Below are 22,621 nucleotides of genomic sequence, written 5' to 3'. Positions count from 1 at the left end.
GTTGCTGCAATATCAATTTTACTTAAGAGTGATAGTGATAAGATATCTCAATTCTGGTATTTGCGAATAGATAAGATTCTGGAAATGTTTATCCTGGCATATTTAAAAAAAATTGAACATACTGAATTGGAAATAAGCAATTCTATAATATTAAGAGTGTATTTGTATCTTGCATGTATGAGCCGAAACATATGATTCGAGGGTGGAGGTCAGGCAGAATATCTGTCAGTTTTTGGGGGGCTATAACGGCTGCAGGTCCGGGGCCACTAGTGAGGACGGCGACAAGGATGTCCGCGGCACAGTATGGAAATATGCTGGAGGATCACCTACTACATTATTTGAAAGAGATTGTGCCTGAGGGTGAAACAGTTTCCTTCGTGCACGATAATTCTCCTGTTCACACAGGAGCTTTAGCCCAGCAAATCTTCTATCGGCATGAGAACATTGATGTTCTAGACTGGCCAGCTAGATCCCCAGATATAAATCCAATTGAAAATATATGGGGATTGCTGGCAATGGAACGAGCGTTCGATGATATCAGGACAACAGAAGAGCTGGTGGCACACGTCGTGGAGATGTGGAATTCTTTGGGCCGACGGCCACAGTTATTTGAAAATTTAATTGGCTCGATGAAGACCCGACTCCAAGGCGTTCTAAACGCCCGAGGAGAAGCTATTAAATATTAAATAAAAATGATAAATTAAATTATGAAAATTTTCTCTCATCTTTCAAATTCTCATTTATCTCAATTTTTCCCCTCCGAAGCTTTTGTACTCATGTTCTTTGACCTAAACATCGAAGAGGTTCCGCGATCTCATACAATTTTGCGTCCTTTTTAGTAATGTGGATAATTGAGGACGTGATCGGTGACTGAGGCCTTTTGCTTCACTCAGGACAGGTGGGCAGGCAGGAAAAGAGAAAGTTATCAGGAGAAAAGTGTATCCACCGACATGAACCTGGTGTCGGCATTTTTTTTTTCGGCATTTTTTTACATTTTTTCCGTAGAGGCGTGTGGGACTCGGAAATAATCTTGCATAAAATTGTATTCACAACAAATTTCTCAATAGCTGTTGGTTAATCAAGAGTATCTTTTAATAAATAACTGCAAATTGTGCATTTCTACCGGCAGATATGTTTGTGACAGCACATAATATCAGTCAAACTACTCCATAGTAAAGTAAAACCGACAACTGATTTCTCAGGGTCGAGATATTAAAACTGAACTGCCGATAGTGTTTTTATTAATTAATATCTTTAAAAAAATAATCAAGCTTTCAATGCATAGCTTGCTTGGAAAGCAATAATAATATTCCCAACATGATCCGCCATAATTATGAATAATTCCAATTTCAAGAAACGTTTAGCAATTAAATACTTTTTTAGGATCCAAGTTCCCTAACCTGACCAAACACTGACAGGATGTTATGATCATAATGTAGCGCCGCGGCGCTAGATTGCCGGTTCGCGGAAGAAGGGTTGGCAAGTGAAATAAAACGCCTTCCAAGCCCAAGCAAGGCCGCTTAACTCTCTTTCATCATAGGGTTTTTCTCGGACTATGTCCCTATATGACTTATGGAGGATTCCACATCTGTAAACGCGTAAGGTGTCAAGTTAATTCTCCCAGAGGATTATGCCATAAGGATCTCCCCAATCACTCCAATATACTTGGTGTCTGATCACTAAGATACTAGCACCCTTACCGGTGCTGACTTGGCACATAACATCTTGGCCAGTAAAAACTCGCTTCCAATTCCCATCCCACTGACAGAGTGATAGAGCATCGATTCCGATTAAATATATTTATGGCGCACATCAAGCTGAATAAAATTCCTGAGCGTCTTTTTATTATCATTCTTATTATTCGAAACCATTGCGCTTCTTACACGTCAAGCACTGTAGTAATCATTTGCATGAAAACATGAATAATTATAGTTCGCCAAAATAGAAAATAAATGGTTAATAGAAATTGTGAGTTGAGAGTTTTCCGTTTGTTTTGTCGAAATATTTAACCGATGATTTCCACCACAATACTTATCTATCAACGTAAAAACACCTGTCATTATTCAATGCAAAAACAAATTTAAATGTCCAGAAGCGAATTTGTGGCCTAAAACTACTATTTGTGGCTGCATGCAACCTAACAGCTAGATATCGCATCCGAATAGGTAAGAGTAATGCACTTAAAAGTTTGAGTCTCCCACCTAAAGGACGGTGAAATGCTGTGCTGGCTGTAAAATTCCTTGTGTTCAATTCTCACATCCAAAGAATTAGTTAAGACCTATCACTCTTGATTGCGAATCCAAACCACCCCAGCCAAAAGATTTTTTGTTTCACGCCCCCGGCCATCGAATAATTTCTTCTTAGCAGTCAGGAACTTTTAGTTGCAGCAAAAAATCCTCAAAATTCTCTCACCATTTCCATGACAATCAAACCCTACTCAAAACATTTCTTATTGAAAACGAAATTCAAAAGTGAATTTTTGCTATGTGCATAACTAAGAAAACTAGACAATTGTTTGTGTAAGATTGGAGGGGTGAGATCCCTAATTAGAATTTCACGTTGTCTCTCATAGGGGAGGCGAGAGGTCATGAGGCGTCAAAAATCGTTTTATGCAGTATTTTAATAGCACTCTATCAGAAATATTTTGAGAAATTATCTGGAGCTCGATGCAGGGATAAGTGACGTCTTTCTAAAAATTTTTGAGCTTAAATAGAATTAGTGGTGTAACGTCTGATTTTTTAAAGTAGTTATTTTGGTTGTGAAGGGTTTGTTTGGGAGAGGGGATTGTTGAGGGAGACGTGAAAAAGAAAGGTTTTGTGGAGTATTGTGGAGAGAATTGAAGTAAATAAAAAAGGTTATGAAAATTAATTGTCTTACGTTACAGTGGACTGAAATTCGAGTGTTGCGATGTTGCCCCGTAACACAACGCATCGGAAAATCGAGGGGCTCTCTAAAGGCCGCTTTACACGGTGAAAGATCATTCGAAAGATCATTCGAATGATCCATCATTCACCGTGTACAACGGAAATTTCCTGGAAATTTCCAGCGTGAATGATCATTCGAATGAACTTTCAGGCCTGTTCTAATTTGCTTGAATGATTTCCGTGAATGATATGAGCGCACGGCGTCCATCTTGCCATTGGCATCCACCTCGGAATTTTAATATTTTATATAAAAACTTTGGAAGCATAGTAACCCACGAAATAGCTCAAATAATTAATATGTACTTTGAGAGTACATAAATTCACAAACATCAACTGTCTAAAGTCAGTAATTTGGAAATAACATTTCGGATAGTTAATGAATAAAAACGTCGTTTTTCTCCTCGATTGCGTCTATATGTTGTTTAATTTACAATTATTAAACTATATTTCATGATTTGAGCGCTAAAGTTTCGGGTCAGAGTCCCAATTAATCACACAATATCTGTTTATTCGGTGACCACATTCCAGCCAACACGAGCCCCTACGTTATCTTGGCTCACCTATGGGATCACAATATTGCCTATCTCTAATCATTCAAGGAACTCACCCGAAAGAAATTTCGAGACGTTTCGAGCATGTCCTAATTTGCTTGAATGATTCCGTGAATGATATGAGCGCATGGCGTCCATCTTGCCATTAGCACCACCTCGGAATTTTAAGATTATATATATATAAACTTTGGAAGCATATTAACTCATGCGATAGCTTAAATCATTAATATTTACTTTGAAAGAAAGTAAATTCACAAACATCATTCCTCAAAATTGAGTAATTTGGAAAAAACATTCCGGATTTTTAAAGCTCATAATCGTCGCTTTTCTCCTCGATTGCGTCTATATTTTGTTTGATTTACAATTATCAAACTGTATTCAATGATTTGAACGCTAAAGTTTGGGGTGAGACTCCCAATTAATGACAAAATATCTGTTTATTCGGTGAACACATTCCAGCCAAAACGAGCCGTGACATCACATTGGCCCACCTAGGAAGTCACAATCTCACGGGGTTGCCTATAATTCAAGGGGCAAACCCTATAAGTTAGCCCATGAATATCACAGTCCACTTTCTTCCCCTGCTTCGATAGCAAGCAATGAGGTGACACTGAGCCAACCTCATTGTGGAAAGTATGAGGATGCTGAAGCGCACTCTTTCGAAAATAGAACAGGTCGCTTCCTTTTTTCTCTTCACGTTACCTTTCTTTTCTCGCACAGGAATGACCTTTGTTCGACTACATTGTAAAGGCTGTGTACATGAAGGAACCCCAAACATAAAAGCTCATGGTCGACCGGCCTTCAACCTTGAGGAGCTTTTGCTTTATGCTTATTATGTTCTTTTTTTATGGGAGCTGGACGCTGCGGCGTCAATACGGGACTGAGATAGGATTTTTCTGAACGAGTAACAATGTGCAGTTTTTCCCCAAATTATATTTTCACTAACTTTATAATTTAATGAATCGGTAGGGAAAAGACCTCGGGCAGCCATTTGAAGAGTAAGTTCCCTTATGATCATGTTACAGAGCACACTATCTTGAAGCATAATCATCTTTGCTCTGCAGCGAAGTCAGAATGGTTGGGTATCATCCATGTGGCTATAGATTGTGGGATCCTGTGACAAATGAAATAGTCGTTTCTAGGGATGTGCGCTTTAATGAAAGCAATATATTTTTTAAAGGTCAAGAAAAGGAAAATGAGAGCACAATATGTGAAGACAAAAGTCATGAAAAGGAGCAATCTGTGGAATCTGAAATTGAAGATAAGGAAGAGGAAAATTTGTATCGAGAAAAGGAAAGAAGACAAATTCGTAAACCCAAGAGATTTGAAGATTATGAACTTTATACTACTTACTGCCTTTGTGCACATGATCCCAAGACTTATGACGAAGCAGTTGAAATGGGACAAGAATGGCGAGATGCCATTCACAACGAGTTGGACGCACATGAGAAATATAACACTTGCACACCAGCTGTATTACCAAAAGGGAAGACAATAATAGATACCAGATGGGTATTTAAATCTAAAGCTGATGGAGTAAAGAAAGCCAGACTAGTAGCCAGAGGTTTTCAGGAGGAAGAGTCATATAATGTGTATTCACCAGTTGCTAGGATGCCCACCATTAGAATGATGTTAGCAAAAGCTGTTCAAGAGAAGTGGAGCATCAAACAGCTTGATGTACCCACAGCATTTTTGAATGGGGAACTAAATGTAGAAGTTTACATAAAACCTCCACAGGGTGTGTCAACAAATGTAGAGGTTTTCAAATTAAACAAAGCTTTGTATGGTCTTCGTGAAGCTCCTAAGTGTTGGAACCAACGTTTTGATGACTTTGCTGTGTCTAATGGTTTAGATCGTTCCAGGAATGATTTCTGTCTGTACACAGGAAAAGACATTTGGCTTTTAATATTTGTAGATGATATTTTAGTAGCAGGAAAATATGAGAAAGTTGTTGAGAGACTGAAGAAAGAGTTTAATGCAAAAGACTTAGGGGTGCCCAGACATTTTTTGGGGACCGTGCTAGTATGTGAAGGTGACACTATTTCCATTTCTCAGGAGAGCTTTATAGAAAAGATACTGGGAAGATTTAGGATGGAGGATTGCAAAGGGGCCAATACTCCAATGGAACCTCATTTCCAAATAGATTCATCAGAAGAAATTGTAGATGTTCCCTATAGAGAGCTCATAGGTAGTCTTATGTATATCTCTATGATTAGTAGACCAGATATAACATATGCAACTTCATACTTGAGCAGATTTCTAGATAGACCTACTAACCAACTGTGGAAAGCAGGCAAGAGAGTTTTACGCTATCTCAAGATGACTAAGGAGCTAGCTTTAACATATACAAGAAACAGTGCTTTGGAAGAGATAAATGCCTACGCAGATGCAGATTGGGCAGCTGATAAGAGTGATCGCAAAAGTGTCAGTGGATCAGCTATATTCTACGGTGGTAAACTGATCCAGTGGACATCCAAAAAGCAGCAGACAGTCGCCCTCTCTACAGCTGAGGCAGAGTACATCGCAGCAGCCAGCACAGCCTCGGAGATGATATATGTACGAGGAGTAGCTTCAGATCTCAGTCGAGGAAGGGAAGTACCAGCCCACTTGCTTGTAGACAATCAGTGCTATTTCATTAATTGAAAGTTACGAGAACAGCAAACGTTCTAAACATATAGACATTAAAGCACATTTTATTAAAGACCTTGTTTCAAAAAAGGTGATAAATATAAAATATATACCAACTGATGACAATGTTGCAGACATTTTTACTAAACCATTGTCATTAGGAAAATTCAGTATTCTAAGAAATTGTTTATGTTTATATTGAAAGGACTTAATCATTTTTGAGTGCATGTATGTCATTTTGAAGGATTAATGAGTGTATAATTATTTTTGAAAGAGACAATTGATTATAATTTTGTTTTGTGAAAGTGAACTTTAGTTAAATGACCAGTTACAATTTCAAGTCAAAGTGTTTAGAGTATTTTTCAATGTTTTATTTTGGTGACTTGAAATTGAGTGGGGGTGTTGTGAATGTATTATGAACTTCACGTACTTTCGTTATTCTTTTGTATAGTGGTGTGGGCGTGTTACCGCCAAACATGTGCTTTCAGTCTGTCTCGTGATCTTGAATAAAACCCATCATGGAATAAGAAAAGTTTTCTCTCCTGCCCATTATTTAACAAGTTTGTCATGCGAATTTGACGTGGTTCGAGCTGGGTCCTAGGTGTGGCGCGGCTGATCTTCCCACATTTACTTTTGGAGTTGACTGTACATATGTACTGCCAACGGTGAAATAAATTTATTATCATTATTATTAAATAAATCACTTTACAATGCTAGATGATTCTATAATATTTGTAACTGAGTAATACCAAACTATAATTTTCACCACCGGAGCATGAAATTTGCTATTTTTGCACTGCTCGTGCTATGATTTTTGCACCGCCCTTCCTTAACTTTATTTACTGCTTCCAAGGGTTAATAAACACAAAGCAAATTTTATTCTGTGGATTTTTAGCCCAACCAAACCTACATGCAACCCACAACAGAAAATATGATAAACCACTTCATCAGTAAATCTTGTCCCTTTAGCAACCTGTGAACCTTTCAACCATGACCACCCAACCTTCAACCCCCTTTCCGTTTCTTTTTCTTTCTGTATCATTCCAGATCTCCTGAGCTCTGTCACTGGTGAGGGGGTGGTGTGGTGGGCGTTCAAATCGTAGCGCGCCACTGCCAGAAGGGAGACAGGCAGAAGGCCCTTGGCGCCGGCAGGGTAACAGGACCCTGGGGATTTGGCGCCCTGGCACGGGGAGTAGTGTTCCGACAGTTTGAGGAGAGAAACCTGCCGATCCCGCAACCGTGATTTCAATCCGCGAATATCAGAGTGAAACAATCGCACGTGTGCCTGTAATTTTATCCCGCAAATAAACGGATTAATTCATTATTTATAAAGGGCATAGTTATTTTGCCGCCTGCCAAGATAACCCTTAAAGACCTCTAAACCCACTTTCATTACACATACCTAAGTTTAAGTCTAAGTTCTAACCAAAAGCTGATGAACAAGTCAAAATTTCCTTTCCTCGAGTTGAGGCTGCATAAATGGATTGCCATCCCCTTTCAGCAACAAACCATTGAGTTCCAAGGTCAGCAAACTTCAAGGTAGTTTTTTCACCCATAATCCCAGGTTTTTACCTTAATATTACTTAAGCAGATTTCAATTCATGAGTCTGGACAGGATTGGTCATTCCATGAAGCATCTGTAAGACCTCAGTATTACCTCTCTGGATGGGCAGCAGTGGGCAATTGAAACAGGAATATATTTGTCATCTTCACTAAAGACAATAATATGAATACGATAATATGTACGAAGAACTTCCAACAATGAGGAATACTCAAAGTGGGAAAGGAATTAACCTTAAAATTCTCTACCTCTCTTCTGCATTTGTTGCTAATGAAATTGTGTTTCTCCCACCATTTAAACTGTTTCTAACTCAAACCTGGCTGTATAATTCCTTTGAGGGCCATTCTTGTCATTTGTTGGTGCATTCCTCACACACTTAGAGGCCTTATTTACTTAGATTAATAGGTTCCGCTCCGCCCTACCTTTGAGGGTATGAACACCCAAATTCAAGTGATCCTGCTTAGCCAGACAATAGGACATCATGGGCACAAAGAATGTGCTTCATGAAACACAGGTAGTAGATAAGAGGGCACAATTGTTCCCTTTCAAATCAAAATATTCAGTTGATGAGTCCATCTGTTGGATATATGTGGTACATCTATATTGCGCAAAACTGTTGATGCGCATGCGCACGTTGGTGAGCGCACGTTGGTGACGTACGTTACGTTAGTTGGCGGGAGAGCCAGTCTCAGTCAGTCTCTCGCAGTCACTCAGTAAGTTGGTATGTGAGCCTGGTGTGTTACCATGGGCCCAGGGGGCCATGGTGTGAAGTGCGGGAATGTATTTTCTTTGTTAGCAATAAAGCCTGATTACTTAATCAATTAAGTTTTACTCAAATCTGTTAACCCGAGAAACCTGAACACCATCAAATCCAAATTTATCCCTTTACTGACTCCAATATTCCTGTTAATGACCACAGGAATTATAAAAGGATAATTGAACAGAAAGAGCTCTCAGCCACCCAGGAGCATGCTGAGTTTATATCAGCATTCCCTTAGTATTAGGAGAAGTAAATTCAAGTGGTTCCAAGATGGAACTACCCCATACCACCTAGCCAAGACTGCAACAAAATGCCCACCTTACCACTTGTAAGTAGCAACTCTTCATACATTCAACCATTATTAAATCTCTTTGCCGTGCCTCTGGAGTTTTGCCTGACCATACTTTGATGTCCTCAAAATTTCTTTGATTTTCAGTCCTGATTTATACTTGCCTGACTGGTAAGAACCCTCCCCTGGAATACAGGAATGCCAGATATTTAACAAGAGCCTACACTAGACTGATAAATGACTAGGTTCAGGATTCACCAACCATTACATCCTTCCCTTACCGGTCTCCACACACACCGGATGCATGCAGTTGAACAGCAGGCTAGCTGGTACAGCACTACACATACTGAAGGCTAAAACAATTGTCCACACCCAACCTCTGCTGCCTCTCCACCCTTTTAGTCGCCTCTTACGACAAGCAGGGATACTGCGGGAGTATTCTCCATCCCCCAGCCCGCAGGGATACAAATGGTTTCTCTCTTATCCACTTACAGTAAAACTTCGATTTTACGCACTTCGATTTTACATCAAGTCTCGTTTTTACGCAGCGGCACTCAAGTCCGGCCGGAAAGCATAGGGAATTGCAATGGTGAAACTTCGATTTTACATCTTTTCTTGATTTTACGCAGTTTTTCGATTTTGCGCAGCATAACCCCAGCCCCTTAGAGGTCGCTAATCTTGATTTTACGCAGTTGTCTTTCGGCTTGTTTTGAAAATCCGACAGGAGCAATATGAAGTTAGGTTATTTTTCGTCTCAATGAGTTGCAAAAATGAATACAGGAACGGTTGAAATGACGTCGCGCTGTTGAGCGTGAAACTAAAAACATCGCGAATCTAATTATTGCTTCCCCGTGAGCCCTCTCAGTAATATTTCAGGCTCTATTACGAACGCGAATGTCGTTCTTAGTTCAAATTCGCCGTAGAAGGATATCGAAACCTAAAACACACGGCAATCGCCGGGTATGCGTAACTACTTTTGATTAAGACATGATCGCTGGAGATATTAACATTATCACCCTTCGTTTATTATTCGACTTATTGATCGACGCTGTTTATATCCAGAATTATGAGCTACGGAATATCTATCCCCAACGCAAGGCTTTCTAGAATTTTGCCAACGCTATGTTTTCCGTCGCCCCTGCGAAATATAACGGCGAAATGAGTCGTTAAAAATACTCCCGTGCCAAAATTTTGGCTTCCAAGGTGATCCAAAAAAGATAGTCGTACTTCTAGTATGGACGTAAGTCGATGGTGATTCAACCTCAGAGTAAGGATGGGGAGAGTGCGCTTTGGCTACTGCGCGTGTAGTCATGATCCCGCACTTACATCCCACACTTCCCGCAAGAAGAGTAAGGATTCCCGCACTTCTTCCCACGATCACGTGGTAACCATGTTGACCACAGAATCTGCTACTGCGCAGCCTGATAGCGTCCTCTACCCCAATCCTTACTCTGAGGATTCAACACGATGGTAAAAGCAGCATGCATTGTCTCATTCCCAGGCTAACCCCACATCTGCGGGACAAATGGACGCGAGGGAAAATTGCTTGCGCTGCGCGCTTATCAGATCCGACTCAACTTGTATCTCATTGTCAGAGGGTTTAAATTAAACATGGTTGGAACTTGAATAGCTATTGGCTTAACTTCGCTAGGTGGCAAGCGTTTTAACGGAACGGGAGTTAATGCCCTCGGAGAATAACTCGCGTCGTCAATCGTCATGTAATCATTGAAGTCAAATTCAAGACGTGAGTGATAAGGCAGTCCGTTTAAACTCAGGAATGGCTTAGTTCCATTAAATCGAAATACAAAAAGTGTCCGGTGTTGTTATCAGATATGGGGAAGCAAAATATTACGTGAAGCTGAGTCACACGGCTTGTGAGTCGAAGGTCCCGGCGCTGAATTCGCGGAAGAATGCCGACAGAGAAGCTATTCCCGGAAGAGTCAATCTACTAATGCTAAAATTTCATGGGGAAATGCTTTTTTAATGTGTATAAATTATAAAGAAGGAAAATTTTTCAGACTATTAGTCATTTTTTATTCATCACGGGCGGCATGACGGCAGTTGTGCGGTCATTTAAATAGCTCACTTAAAAAAAGTGATCAAAGCACCGGAAAAATCTGAATTTCCGAATATCCCGGGTCCTGTGTGCTCCCTATTATCTATGGTATGCTATTTGAAGGTAACCAACAACTGGGGTCATTAGCGCCATGAAGTAAGGGCTGAGGGGATAGGAACCCTATGTTGGCATTAGCCAGGTTGTAATGATAAGCTTAAAAGGGACCAGGACTTAACTTCCCATCTGATGGACAGAGTGGTGCACTGGAAGTGCCCTTCACATTAGACTCAAGTAGGGATAGGGCCAACTCTGATAAGTCTCTGCTACTGCCAGGACTTGAACCCAGGCCCACAGGGTGTAAAGCCTTTGTGATGTGTTAGCAAAATTTTGCTCCCTGTTAATGGGGTTAATTTGGATGACTATCCTCAGGTATCTCATTTCTTCAATCTCCAGTCTTTGTTTGTCTGCTGGTGGTTAAACGGATATCCTGAGAACTGCTTTTAATGAGAATATTTTCGAAAATTAGCTTCTCTGCGACCATTTAGTATCACCATTCCGAAATTTCTCCTGGGTAACAGAAGTAATCTTAGTGCAGAAAGTGCCATTTCAACCATTTTGTTCAACCATGGGAAACACTGTTCAGGAATGCAACGTTGTTTCTCTTAAGGTAACACATCATCTGTGGTGTTGCTTTTGAGTAAATATGATTATTAGGCTTCATTTTCCGAGCAATAATGAGCAAGTGTTATCCTGAAAACTATACTCCTCCTCAATACCAACTCTTGATTTTACACACTTTGATTTTACACAGTGCCCATATTTCGGTCCCTCCAACTGCGTAAAATCAAAGTTTTACTGTACTTAAACATTCATTCAAAACATTTTCTGGTACCTAAGGGTTCAGAAAGACAATGGCTATGGCGCCTCATTCATAAAAAGAGCGATGAAAGGAAGACAGCTGCTTCAAAATGACAACCACAACAAGAAAAAGCCATAAGATTCCCATACATCTCTGGAGGCACAGGTGAAACGAGATGAGAACTTTGCTCTCATTCTCTTGACAACACTCTCAGCAAAAGGAGTGAAACATTGAGTTAAAATGATTTCCATGAAGCATTTCCTGAAAGGAACATATAAAATAGACAAAAAAAGCTGTTAGTTTAGAAAACGTACAGCCAAGTAAAAATAATGAACATCATGAATCCATTTTAGATAGAGCCCAAATTTAAATGAGACCAACTTACACATTAGTATCATGTACCATGCCAATCCTCTACACTTCGTGATTTCAGTTGCCAGCAAAGATATGAAAGAGACTCAAACAATAAATTCTATACCTCACATAGAAATCTCGGATTCAAATATCATGAGGCAAAAATGACTAGAAGCACAACAAAATCTTATTTTTAGTCAAATATTTTTCAAAATATAGCTTTCAAATACCACAATTTACATCATTGGAGAGCACTTTATATCATAAACTAAATGGTCAATGTGGGGAGCATAAGATTTCACATGATGCAAGTTAACAACAGAAACCATCCAGGGATTGCTATGGAGGCAAGACAGGGTAGAGCAAACAACGTGGGACATATGAATGGCATGACAGAACCATTCCTTCTTTTTCCACATCACTTCAAAAGATGGACACGCAAAAATGTTTTCTTCATTTCCTTTCATAATAAAGGAACAATTATAATCAAATTTTTCACTTCTATCGGAACAGTCAAACTTGCACTTGCTGTTTTCATCCAAGCTAATAAAAAACTTTTTCTCTATGTTCTCACACACCTGACATTGAGGTTCATTGTACAATTCACTCTTTAAGTCTATCTCAAAGTCAATTCCAGAGGGAGTAGCAGCTACATTAGAGGGTAACTCTGATGTATCCTCCTGTGATACTTTGAGAGGAGAATTCTTTAATACTTTTCGTCCACTAGTGACATTTTCATGCAGATGTAGCACTCCCCCACGAATAGACTTGAGAGCTTTACATGCAGTCACAACTCCAGGCTGGCACGTAGGAATCAGTCCTAAGTAAACTCTATCAGCTACATTTTGAGGACAGACCTAGAAATGAAAAGATAAAGTTTAAGCTATTGATAGAAAAAATAACCATCCACTCACAATGAAACAGAAGAAACATCTTCTATGCCCTCATGTCTTGTATGGATATAAGAATCCATGAAGAGTTATGCAGTACAGTAGAATCCTGATTTGTTTTTCAGGGGGGACAAAATTCAGAACACTAAATGCGGAGAAACACTAAATGAGGACCAGCCAATTTTTTCAGGTTTTAAGGTCTGTAATGATTGGAATGACTTTCCATTAATAAATAATATATTTTTAAGTCACTAAAAGGTACCACACACTGGAGTAGCCAGGAATGACGTTGGGGGGACCAAAACCAGGGGGGTGTGGGTGAAAATAAAAAAGGTTAGAAAATAGAGGGTTTTAAACTAATTTTAACACTTTTTATAATGGAAACAACTTCATTTTTCAAAGAAATCTTTTGTTAATATACAAACTTTTAGTATTTTATTTTCTTTAATGATGGATAAATCAAATTGATCGAATTTGAAACAAAAAGCGATTGGATAAGAAGAGGAGTGAAACATCACATACAGACAAATAACCCTGCTTGAAGTTGAAGGTCCCAGTGCCACATTCGCGAGAGAATGCTGATGAGGAAGCCTTCCCATATAGATTCAGTCAACTCTTGCTAAAATTTCATGAGAATTTTCTTGTTGTTGAGCAGAAATTCAAAGATTTTGATAACCATTTGAATAAACCATAATGAAAAAAAACATTAAATCGGGCAAAAATATCTTCTGCGGGAAAATATGTTACGACCTTAAACGTGGAAAAATGCAGAATGCAGAAACACTATATGAGGATAATTTTAACATTGCTTACATAGCGAATGAATTGGGGCCCCAAAAAATAAACTCTAAATGCGGAAAAACTTTGAATGCAAAAACCTTACATCTGGATCCAACTGCATTTAAATTGCATAAATATTTGAAAATTTGCAGGCATAAAAAAGGAAGTATACATGTTATTAATTACCAGTGAATGAATGATGATAGTGTTATTTGACACAAGAATGACTGGTACAAAAATATAGATAGTACAGGTTTTTACTTAGCATGTATTTAAGTTATAATTCCATATAGAAGACTGAGGTTTTCTGACTTTTCTGGCTAAAAAGGAAGACCTTGACTATAATGTATGAAGACGTAAAGAAGGATGTGAAAGAGAAGAAACAAGTAGGTGTGAAAAGATAAGCTGACAACAGAACTGAATGGAGAGTGGCATCAAAACAATCTTAGCTTTGCAGACAGGTGACAATGGAAAAATGAGAGTGCACCTCAATTTTCAGAAAACATGTATGTACAGTGGCGGAAAAAATTAACGCAAAGCTCGTTGGCGTCTGAAAGCGGCCAGTTCAGGAACTATTTGTCTTCCAAAATTTTGCCCTTGCAATGGTCTCAAACAACCAGGAGTTTTAAAAGTAATACACCCCTTTTACCCAGGAAATAATCATACCCCTCGCATTATGACAAGGCGCAAAAGATCCAGCTATGAATTCTTTGCCATACTCTCCGAAATATGCTTCGCCCTCGACACACCTACAATGGAATCTACTGTCGTCGGGACATCAGTGGACACAGCCGACATATTGGGCATGGAGACTGCGTGAGAATGAAATCATTCTGGTGATGTAGTGGGTAAAGTATCATGCTATGAATCAGAGGTTCCACGGATCAAGTCCCAGTGACGGATGACTACATGCTGCACACACTCTGTAAACATTTTTCTGATCATAAAACTTCGCAATACCTATCACGAGGTCCATAGGATGTTGCATGGCTATTGAATTCATACGCGCTTATTTATTTGTTGAAATTCAACTACTATATTGCATAACCATGTGGGCAGTTGACTGTGGAGTGAATTTTGACTACTTTTTCTAAGTCGTCCAGCCCAGTTTCAAGGTCCCTAACATAAGCTGTATGTGCAATGTGTCACGGCCTTCTACTCCTCCCTCATTTCAAGGGAAAATTCCTCAGAAGTTCTGCAGAGGTGAATGAAGGTAGAACATTGAGCCGCCCAATCTCAATAGTTCTCAATTGGGAAATTTTGGGCGTCTGCGTATGCATTTCATTTGAGACATTGAGCAAATGATTGAGTTAACAGAGATTGGACTTGCCCTTAAAATTTCTAACAAAATGATCATTACTCATACATATTTAAAATATTTCATCATTATCATGGAACTAATGTTATTTCGAAGTCATAGAAGTACTTGACTTTTCGTGTTTTCCGCTGTTTATATAGTCCCTAATTTGAACTTTTGATTACTTTTAGCACTCAACATAGGTTTAGGAATAGAATAGATCTCACAATCACTTATTCATAGTAATTAGCTGTCAACTATTTTCGACGTTTAAACCGTCATTATCGAGACTAACAGACCCTGCTAATAATAAAAAGTTTGTGGAATAGTACTGGGTTTTGTTTCACCATGAAAATTTCATCGTTCCACCAAGTAACACCCAAATCAGTTGAATTTTGCCATTGTCTCAGCAAAAAAATATTTCCAGTAAGCCACATGATGCTTACAAAAATTTACCTTATATATAGCAGACATTTCCTTTCACTTTTTTTTACGAAGGATTTACTTTCATAATTGTTGCTTAATTGAAGTGTGCATTAAAGTTGGACTTCTGAAGCAGTCTACGTAGCAAAATAAAAGTAAATGAGTTTAATTGTGGACATTAAATACTTTGCGGAAAACGATTAGGACACAAAAACGGAGTAGACAGGTAAATGACTGCATGGTACAGCATGTGTGCTTCAGAGAAGAGGGGAATTATGCGGGAATTGATAAAGAAAGCTAGCATCAAAGATCTAGGATTAGAAGAAATATATTCAAGAATCAATTGATTGATCATGCCAGAATGAGAAATTCACGAGGAAAAATATATCGGTCCATGCGATGAATAAACTTATAGCGAGGAAAATATTAATAATAATTTGATTACCACGGAAACAAATTCTAAAAAAAAGTCATTCTCTCCTATTTACTCAAAAATAGAGTCGAATTCCATTAAGTTCCTCTCCACCCATTCAAATTTCCGTAATCTTTCCAGTTTCCTAAATAACTTTTCAATAAGTGAAAATCATATTACTCTTCTGATTCTCATTTTATGTCAGTTTATAGAATTGGAAAACATTTAACGCTGATAATCTATTTTAATAAAGATATAATTTTTAATTAATGTTCTTAATCAAATATGCATTCGTATGGATCATCTTTGCAATTAAAAATAAAGTTTTAAAGAAATTATGAATTTAAAAAAACTCTATTTACACCTCTCATTTCACTATGAAAGAAATCATTTACTGACCGAATTAATCAATTACTTCGAAAAAATACATGAAAGAAATTATTGAAGCCTAAAATGGCCATCAAATATTCCGTTACCTAAATCATTTCGGATTCGCGTTTCTTTTCAATTGCAGTACGTTACCTAAGTTGTTCCAATGTAATCCTCGGAAAACTATTATTGGACGTAGAATATTGAGCAAAGCATTGCAACTCTGAAATGAAAACAGACAACTGATTTCTCGGAGGTGGCTCAAAAAAGTGCTTTCATTCTGCTGTTAGGAACTCTATAGGAGTTTCCACTTGAAGGGGAGAAGAAGCGTAGGCCGTGATGCATCGCACATGCAGCTATTGGTCAGGGGCCTTGAATCGGGGCTGGACGACGCGGAAATGGTAGTCAAAATTCACTCCACAGTCAACTGCCCACATGGTTATGCAATATAGTAGTTGAATTTCAACAAATAAATAAGCGCGTATGAATTCAATAGCCATGCAACATCCTATGGACCTCGTGATAGGTATTGCGAAGTTTTATGATCAGAAAAATGTTTACAGAGTGTGTGCAGCATAGTATATAGAGTATATAGAGGAGGAATTTTAATTCATTTTTGGGTGTTCCCATATGGGCATGCTAGCCGGTAGCCGGGGGTGTCTTTTTGGCAGGTGTCCTTCGCTACAAACATCGTTATTGAGTCTGTTATCAAATAATTTTGATGTAAAATGCTACATTTTAGTCAACCTTTCATTCTTTTCTCGTGTCATCCAATTTTAACGACTGCGATATTTTTGCTATATTTGTTGTAATATTTCCATTAATTTTTAGTACAAAAAATACACTTTATACTATTCAACACTTTTATTCATGGTGCTGGCGTTTTACTTTGCTCAACTATCTAGTATGAAGAATGATAGGGTTATTTTTTACCACTGGTATACATACCCAACAATCAAGGGCATGGTGGACGGGGAAAGGATGTTTGATAAATACAGTGATGAAGCTCATATTGAAGCACTTTGTATTGCGTATAAAACTTGGAAACAATAAAATTAGATTGAACCTTGATCACATCGACCACATTGAGCTTGTAGCCAAATTTTCCAACTAAGTCCAGTTCCTGGTTGTAAGTCGCAGGGAGACAATCAAGGCGAAAGTTAACAGCAACCATTACAAGCTCCGTCAGTTTTAGTCCTGAACAGGATGGAGGAAACAGCAAAATGACCAAGACGTACGCATAGGCACGAGATGACTTGTCATCCGCTGAGAATACATATATTCCTCGAAATGAATTTCGTTGCATTTCCCGGTAAATCCCTTGTTGAGGTTTCCGAAATGTTCATGACGGAAGAATTTTATTTTTCCCTGTTCTATTCTATTCTGAGCGGTTATTGCTGTCTGCAGGAAGAGTATTTTTGGGAGAGTGGCGATGACGTCCAAAACACTCTGGTGTATAATGCCATTCGCAAGGTTACAAAATATAATGAGGGTTTATCACAGTGCAGATAATAATCACTAAGATAACAGTGGCAAAATGTGCACACTTAAGCCATTCATAAATATGATAAAGCACGTTTGTTCAGAAAACTACAGTGGAACCTCGTTAAAGCGAGTACGGGCTATAGCGACACTCCCGCTATAACGATAGATTGCCGATGAACCGTCAATTGACCCTATAATAAGCATGTTAATAAATTCGTTTTTACCAGACCCTTTTGGTGTTGGCTCTCGCCATAGCGAGGGTTTCACCGCCGGAAGACTTTCATCAAGACTCCTTAACCTCCGTAATTGCTAGCGATCTGTTAGAAATGAAGTTAATGGAGTGCTCAGTCTCAAATTTATGTGGTAAACTGTCGTTCGATAAATAAGTAGTTAATTTTGGTGAAAATATTGTGGCATTAGCATTCGCGAATGCTTAATCTTCTTTTGTTCCTCGGGCGGCAGAAAGCAGTCGGCAGCATACCCGCACGTGCGTGAGTTGCGTGAATAGAAAGCATTTGATGGCAGTCACCATGGCCAAAAAAAACACCAAACACGTCTAAGCGAGAAAATAAAAATATAGGAGTAATATGTGAGTGTCGAAATTAATTTATCTTCCTATTCGCTCTGCAAAATTAAAAAAAAAACAAAAGCGCCCAAGGAATGCAGACGATGAAGAGTTATAAGGAGCTTTGTTCGGGTGGTTTTGCCCATTCAAATCTGCGGGAACTTCTGAGAAAGGGGCTACGCCCAAGCCTGAAGCGGAGTATTTTAGGGATAGATTGCGAATCGAGAATTTTAAGAGCGCGGAAGGTTGATTATACTAATGCGAAGCACCAAAGCGTTATCTCCCCTCACAATTGCTGGTGATGCCTGCGGTGTAAACCTGACGTCGTGGAAGAAAGGACTCCGATCATAAGTATCTTTAGAAGTATTCCCCGCGTCATATAACATAGACGAAACGGAACTTTTTTTTACATACAAGTCCCCGACAAAACCCTTGCAGTATGAGTTATTTCTTGCAATGATGCCTCTAAAGGTAGGTAGTGCGCCTTAGCGATGATGTAGGATGTACGAAGCAATGATACTCAGCGTGAATTGTCCGGATGGACGTATTTATTCTCCGTTGCGGATTTACAAGGGTGAACTATTCGGGTCACTGGTCGGAGTCGTTCTGGCGCTCTCTTTTGTCACGTGGGTAGCCGAGCATCCCCTGGTGGCCGCTGGAAGAACTCACAGAACAACTAACTCTCGTTTGCACTGCCGTGGTAAACTCGGTGTATCATTTCAAATACGTCGCGAGCGTAACACTCAAAAAGAAACTTTTTTTCAACAAAGGCAATTTTAATCACGTCATTTTTCAAGGTTAGCAAACTTTTTACCGTAGATGATGAAGATATTACATTATCTGATAGAAAAAGTCTTCCAAGGCGGGAACGTTATACAACCTTCCACCGTTTTCGCCTGTAGAAACAAATGTAATGCATTATTTCACTTCACTGCCGCTTAACGTACAGAAACAATAAACACACACCAATGGAAACCTTTGAGGCATTAAATAACCGCGATACTGTTTTATCAGTTAATTTTTGAATTTTCAGTGGAAAATACCAAAATAATAGAATGATCACGTAAATGAACTAATTAAGTGCATAGAAAAATGACTTTGTCGGTTGTGCATTAGCATAATATTTGACGAAACAATGCTTTCCATGATTTTTATTCAGTGCGGCGCTTATGAATGGTTTGAATAGTTAGTCGTTGTTCGAGTAAGGAAATTTAGTGATGCAAAAAACATCGCCTTTCGTCTGGATTTATGCTTACGTTTATCGGATCGATGTTTATCTGTCGCCGCACCACTCCTGTTCCTGTATATCTGTTCGCAACAGGTATATTGGCTATTATTTGCTCCACCTCCGGTAAAGCGACAATTCGCTATAGCGAGTGTTTATTAGTGCACCGTGGGGTGTCGTTATATCGAGGTTGCACTGTATGTTCTAACCCCCAAGCTAAAGTACGATGAATCCATGATAAAATATTTTGGCAAACATGGCTGCAAACCGTTCGTACGGGGTGAACCTATAAGTTTCGGCTTTAAAGTATGGTACTTGAATACTGCTCAAGATTACTTGGTGGACTTCAGCATGTGGCAGGGGCTGAGTGTTGAAGAAAAAAATAACTACCATAAATTTGTAGGTGAATGCTCTTCCTATTTTCTTATCAAGTTGGACAATTTACTAGAGCAAGCAATAAATCTTACCTTTTCCATTTATTAAGATACATAATTTGTTTACTAGCTTTCCTCTTATAAGTCAGTAAAAATCTCAAGGATATGAGGGTACTGGAACAGTTCTGAGAAAAAGACTACTCAAAGGTGACCTCATTGATTGATAAAACAGCAGCATAAGCAGCCCCGCTGCTCCCATTCTTTCGCACAGGAGAAAAACGGAATAACGGGAGAATAAAAGAATATTGTTGTTGTTAGAAAGAATGACTATTCGGTGGTGACTGCCAAGTCATCTTGCCAATGTGTACACCCACTCACAAAGGTCATGAGATTCCCACGCGTTACCTCAAAAATGGTATAAGTTAGGCAGCCGACAGTGTTCTCTAGCTACAACATATAGATGGGCTGAACTGATCTCACGGATCAAAATATCAACAGGTACAGGAATGTTATCAGAGGAAAAAAATGGTGATGGTCCACATGAAGCTCTCTCCTTAATGCTCTCATTGTAAATGCCTGCATATGTATGGAAAATTCTGGTTCAAATATAGTGCAGTAAGCCTTTAGGCGAGAGATTGCACAAGTGTTTTTGTAACGAAGATGTACCTTTTCCAGACCTATTGGTCATGTTTAACATCCCCTATCAATAAAATTCGAATAATCAAGCGAGATGGAGTGGAATTGATTCATAATGAAACACTGACTTGCAATTTTCCACAAAAATAAAATTTAATTCGACTCGAGTTTCGATGTTACTACATCATTTTCAAGGTACAACTGAGAGAGGAGAAATGGGGTGGAAGGTCCTCAAGGAGGTGGCTGGAATGGGTAGAAGTGCAAGGCGTGGGGGGGGGGGGGAGGGGAGAGTGGAAAAACCAGAGGAGGTAAAAAGGTTGGAAATTGAAGGAAAGGGAAGGGTTAACCCTGGAAAAAAACCTTCAATTTCCCAAGGAGGATTAAAATTTTATTTTTGTGGAAAATTGCAAGTCAGTGTTTCATTATCCCCTATCAAGTGCAAACAATCATAGAAAGTCTGATTACATAAGGTATGATGGCAGTGATAACCAATTTGTCCCGTTTGATAGATGCCAATGTTCTTATGAAGAATATTCTTCCCACGCACTCAGAATGTGCTAAGTGCGACGTAGTTCTTTGCCTTCAATGAAATTCTGACTATCATACTCGGCAATTGAAAACCCAGTTTATAGTATTCAAAAACTCTACCAGTAATATAGGACAAACTTTGTTCATATTCCCATTGATAACATATTTTTTCATTCAATAACTGTTTTCAAAACTGAGTTTTATACTGTTAAGTTCTTTGGTCAGCTAAAAAAAATTTAAACTAAAAAATTAAGTACAACAATTTGAAATTATATCAAATTGCCAAATAAAATAAGTATTATACATAAATGCAAAAATATATAGCGTATAACGCATAAAAATGAGACATGATGGTACGAGCGATTTTTCTGCAGAATGCAGACCGATGGCCGGAACGGCAAGAGTGCCCATGTGGGCATACCCCCTCAAGCAAGAACGAATCAACATAATTTTAAAACTAAGTGTTTACCTGAATACTTGGGCAGTAATTATGCAGTTTTTAATGGAAAAACAAAATAAAACTCCGAAAAAATACTTCGCTGTTATAGGGTTAAGGCAGTCTCAATGCCCCAAATGTTGGCTGTGTCCACAGATATCCCGAGGAGAGTAAACTCCATTCCAGGTGAACCTTGGGCAAAGCATACTTAGGAGAATATTGGGAAGAATTCACAGCTAGATCTTTTGCATGTTGTCATAATACAACGGACATGATTATTTCCCCGGTATAAGGGGCATATAGCTTTTGAAATTCCCGGTTGTATGAAAGCATTGCGAGAGCAAAATTTTGGAAGACAAATAGTTTCTGAACTTGCGACTTTCAGATGCCAACGAGCTTTGCATTAATTTTTCTGCCAGTATACATCAGGTGGCTATGTTATGGATTAATATTATTCTTAATACAATATATTGGGGAACCAAAATTTTGGCTTGCTTTGAATTCATTTTTTTGCTGTCATAAGTCATACCGTGGTAATAAAAACTATTTAGTCTGTTTGCTGTACCATTATAGGGTGAAGAGAAGGCAAAGGGAGAGGGGAACCTGGGAGGGTGAAAGGATCCATTCTGTAGCAGATCTATCAATTCGTACCTAAATAAAAATTCTCAGACATTTCCCTGGCCAATGGGACCAGCATCAGCCAGGAAGCATGGGACTCATCCTAAAATTGATGAGGTTGCATAGCTCAAAAACTTTCATTACCATGAGGAGAACCTGTAAAAGTTTCAATGAAAACTGATGACAGCTAAAGGGCAAAGTAACCAACAATTAAAAGATACCCCAATGTTGTGAACAAAACTTGCACTCCAAAGTTTTTGTATCAAAATTCAATTACCATATTTTGAATACTTGAGTGGGAATTTCAAGTGCTGAAAATGACCGGTTCACACCTTGAAGGTAGCTTAGGGTGTAACTTTATACAAATTATACAAAATTAATTGTTAATAATAAGAAAAATTATTAAAACCAATTCAAAAATAAAAGTCACAAAATTTCTTCTGACTATATTGAATGCAATGGTAATTACAGTGAAATAATTTTCAAAAACTGGTCAAAATGACCACCTACTGGGTTCTTAGGTTAAGTAAATTGCCACAAAAATTTGACAGAAGACAATGAAATTCCAATTTTGAACCTAGAGAACTCTAAAATGCAATGC

General features: G+C 38.7%; 1 protein-coding gene across 3 annotated transcripts in view; it reads right to left on the bottom strand.

The window, feature by feature from the left end:
• Positions 1-12,169: 12,169 nt before the first annotated feature.
• The window catches only part of LOC124170814 (tRNA wybutosine-synthesizing protein 2 homolog), a 63,547-nt gene continuing 53,095 nt past the window's right edge, over positions 12,170-22,621 (bottom strand). For 2 of the 3 annotated variants that reach the window (XM_046549786.1, XM_046549787.1), the window contains one exon: positions 12,170-12,839. In XM_046549786.1, coding sequence (XP_046405742.1) covers positions 12,219-12,839 — 621 coding nt within the window. In that variant the 3' untranslated portion in view covers positions 12,170-12,218. Of the gene's footprint in view, positions 12,840-22,053; positions 22,177-22,621 lie in introns of all 3 variants that reach the window. The other variant, XM_046549788.1, reaches the window with a different exon arrangement.

Source organism: Ischnura elegans, chromosome X, assembly GCF_921293095.1.
Source record: "Ischnura elegans chromosome X, ioIscEleg1.1, whole genome shotgun sequence".
Lineage (NCBI taxonomy): Eukaryota > Metazoa > Arthropoda > Insecta > Odonata > Coenagrionidae > Ischnura > Ischnura elegans.
Note: the sequence above shows the minus strand (reverse complement) of the source record. Positions and strands in the feature narration are given on the sequence as shown.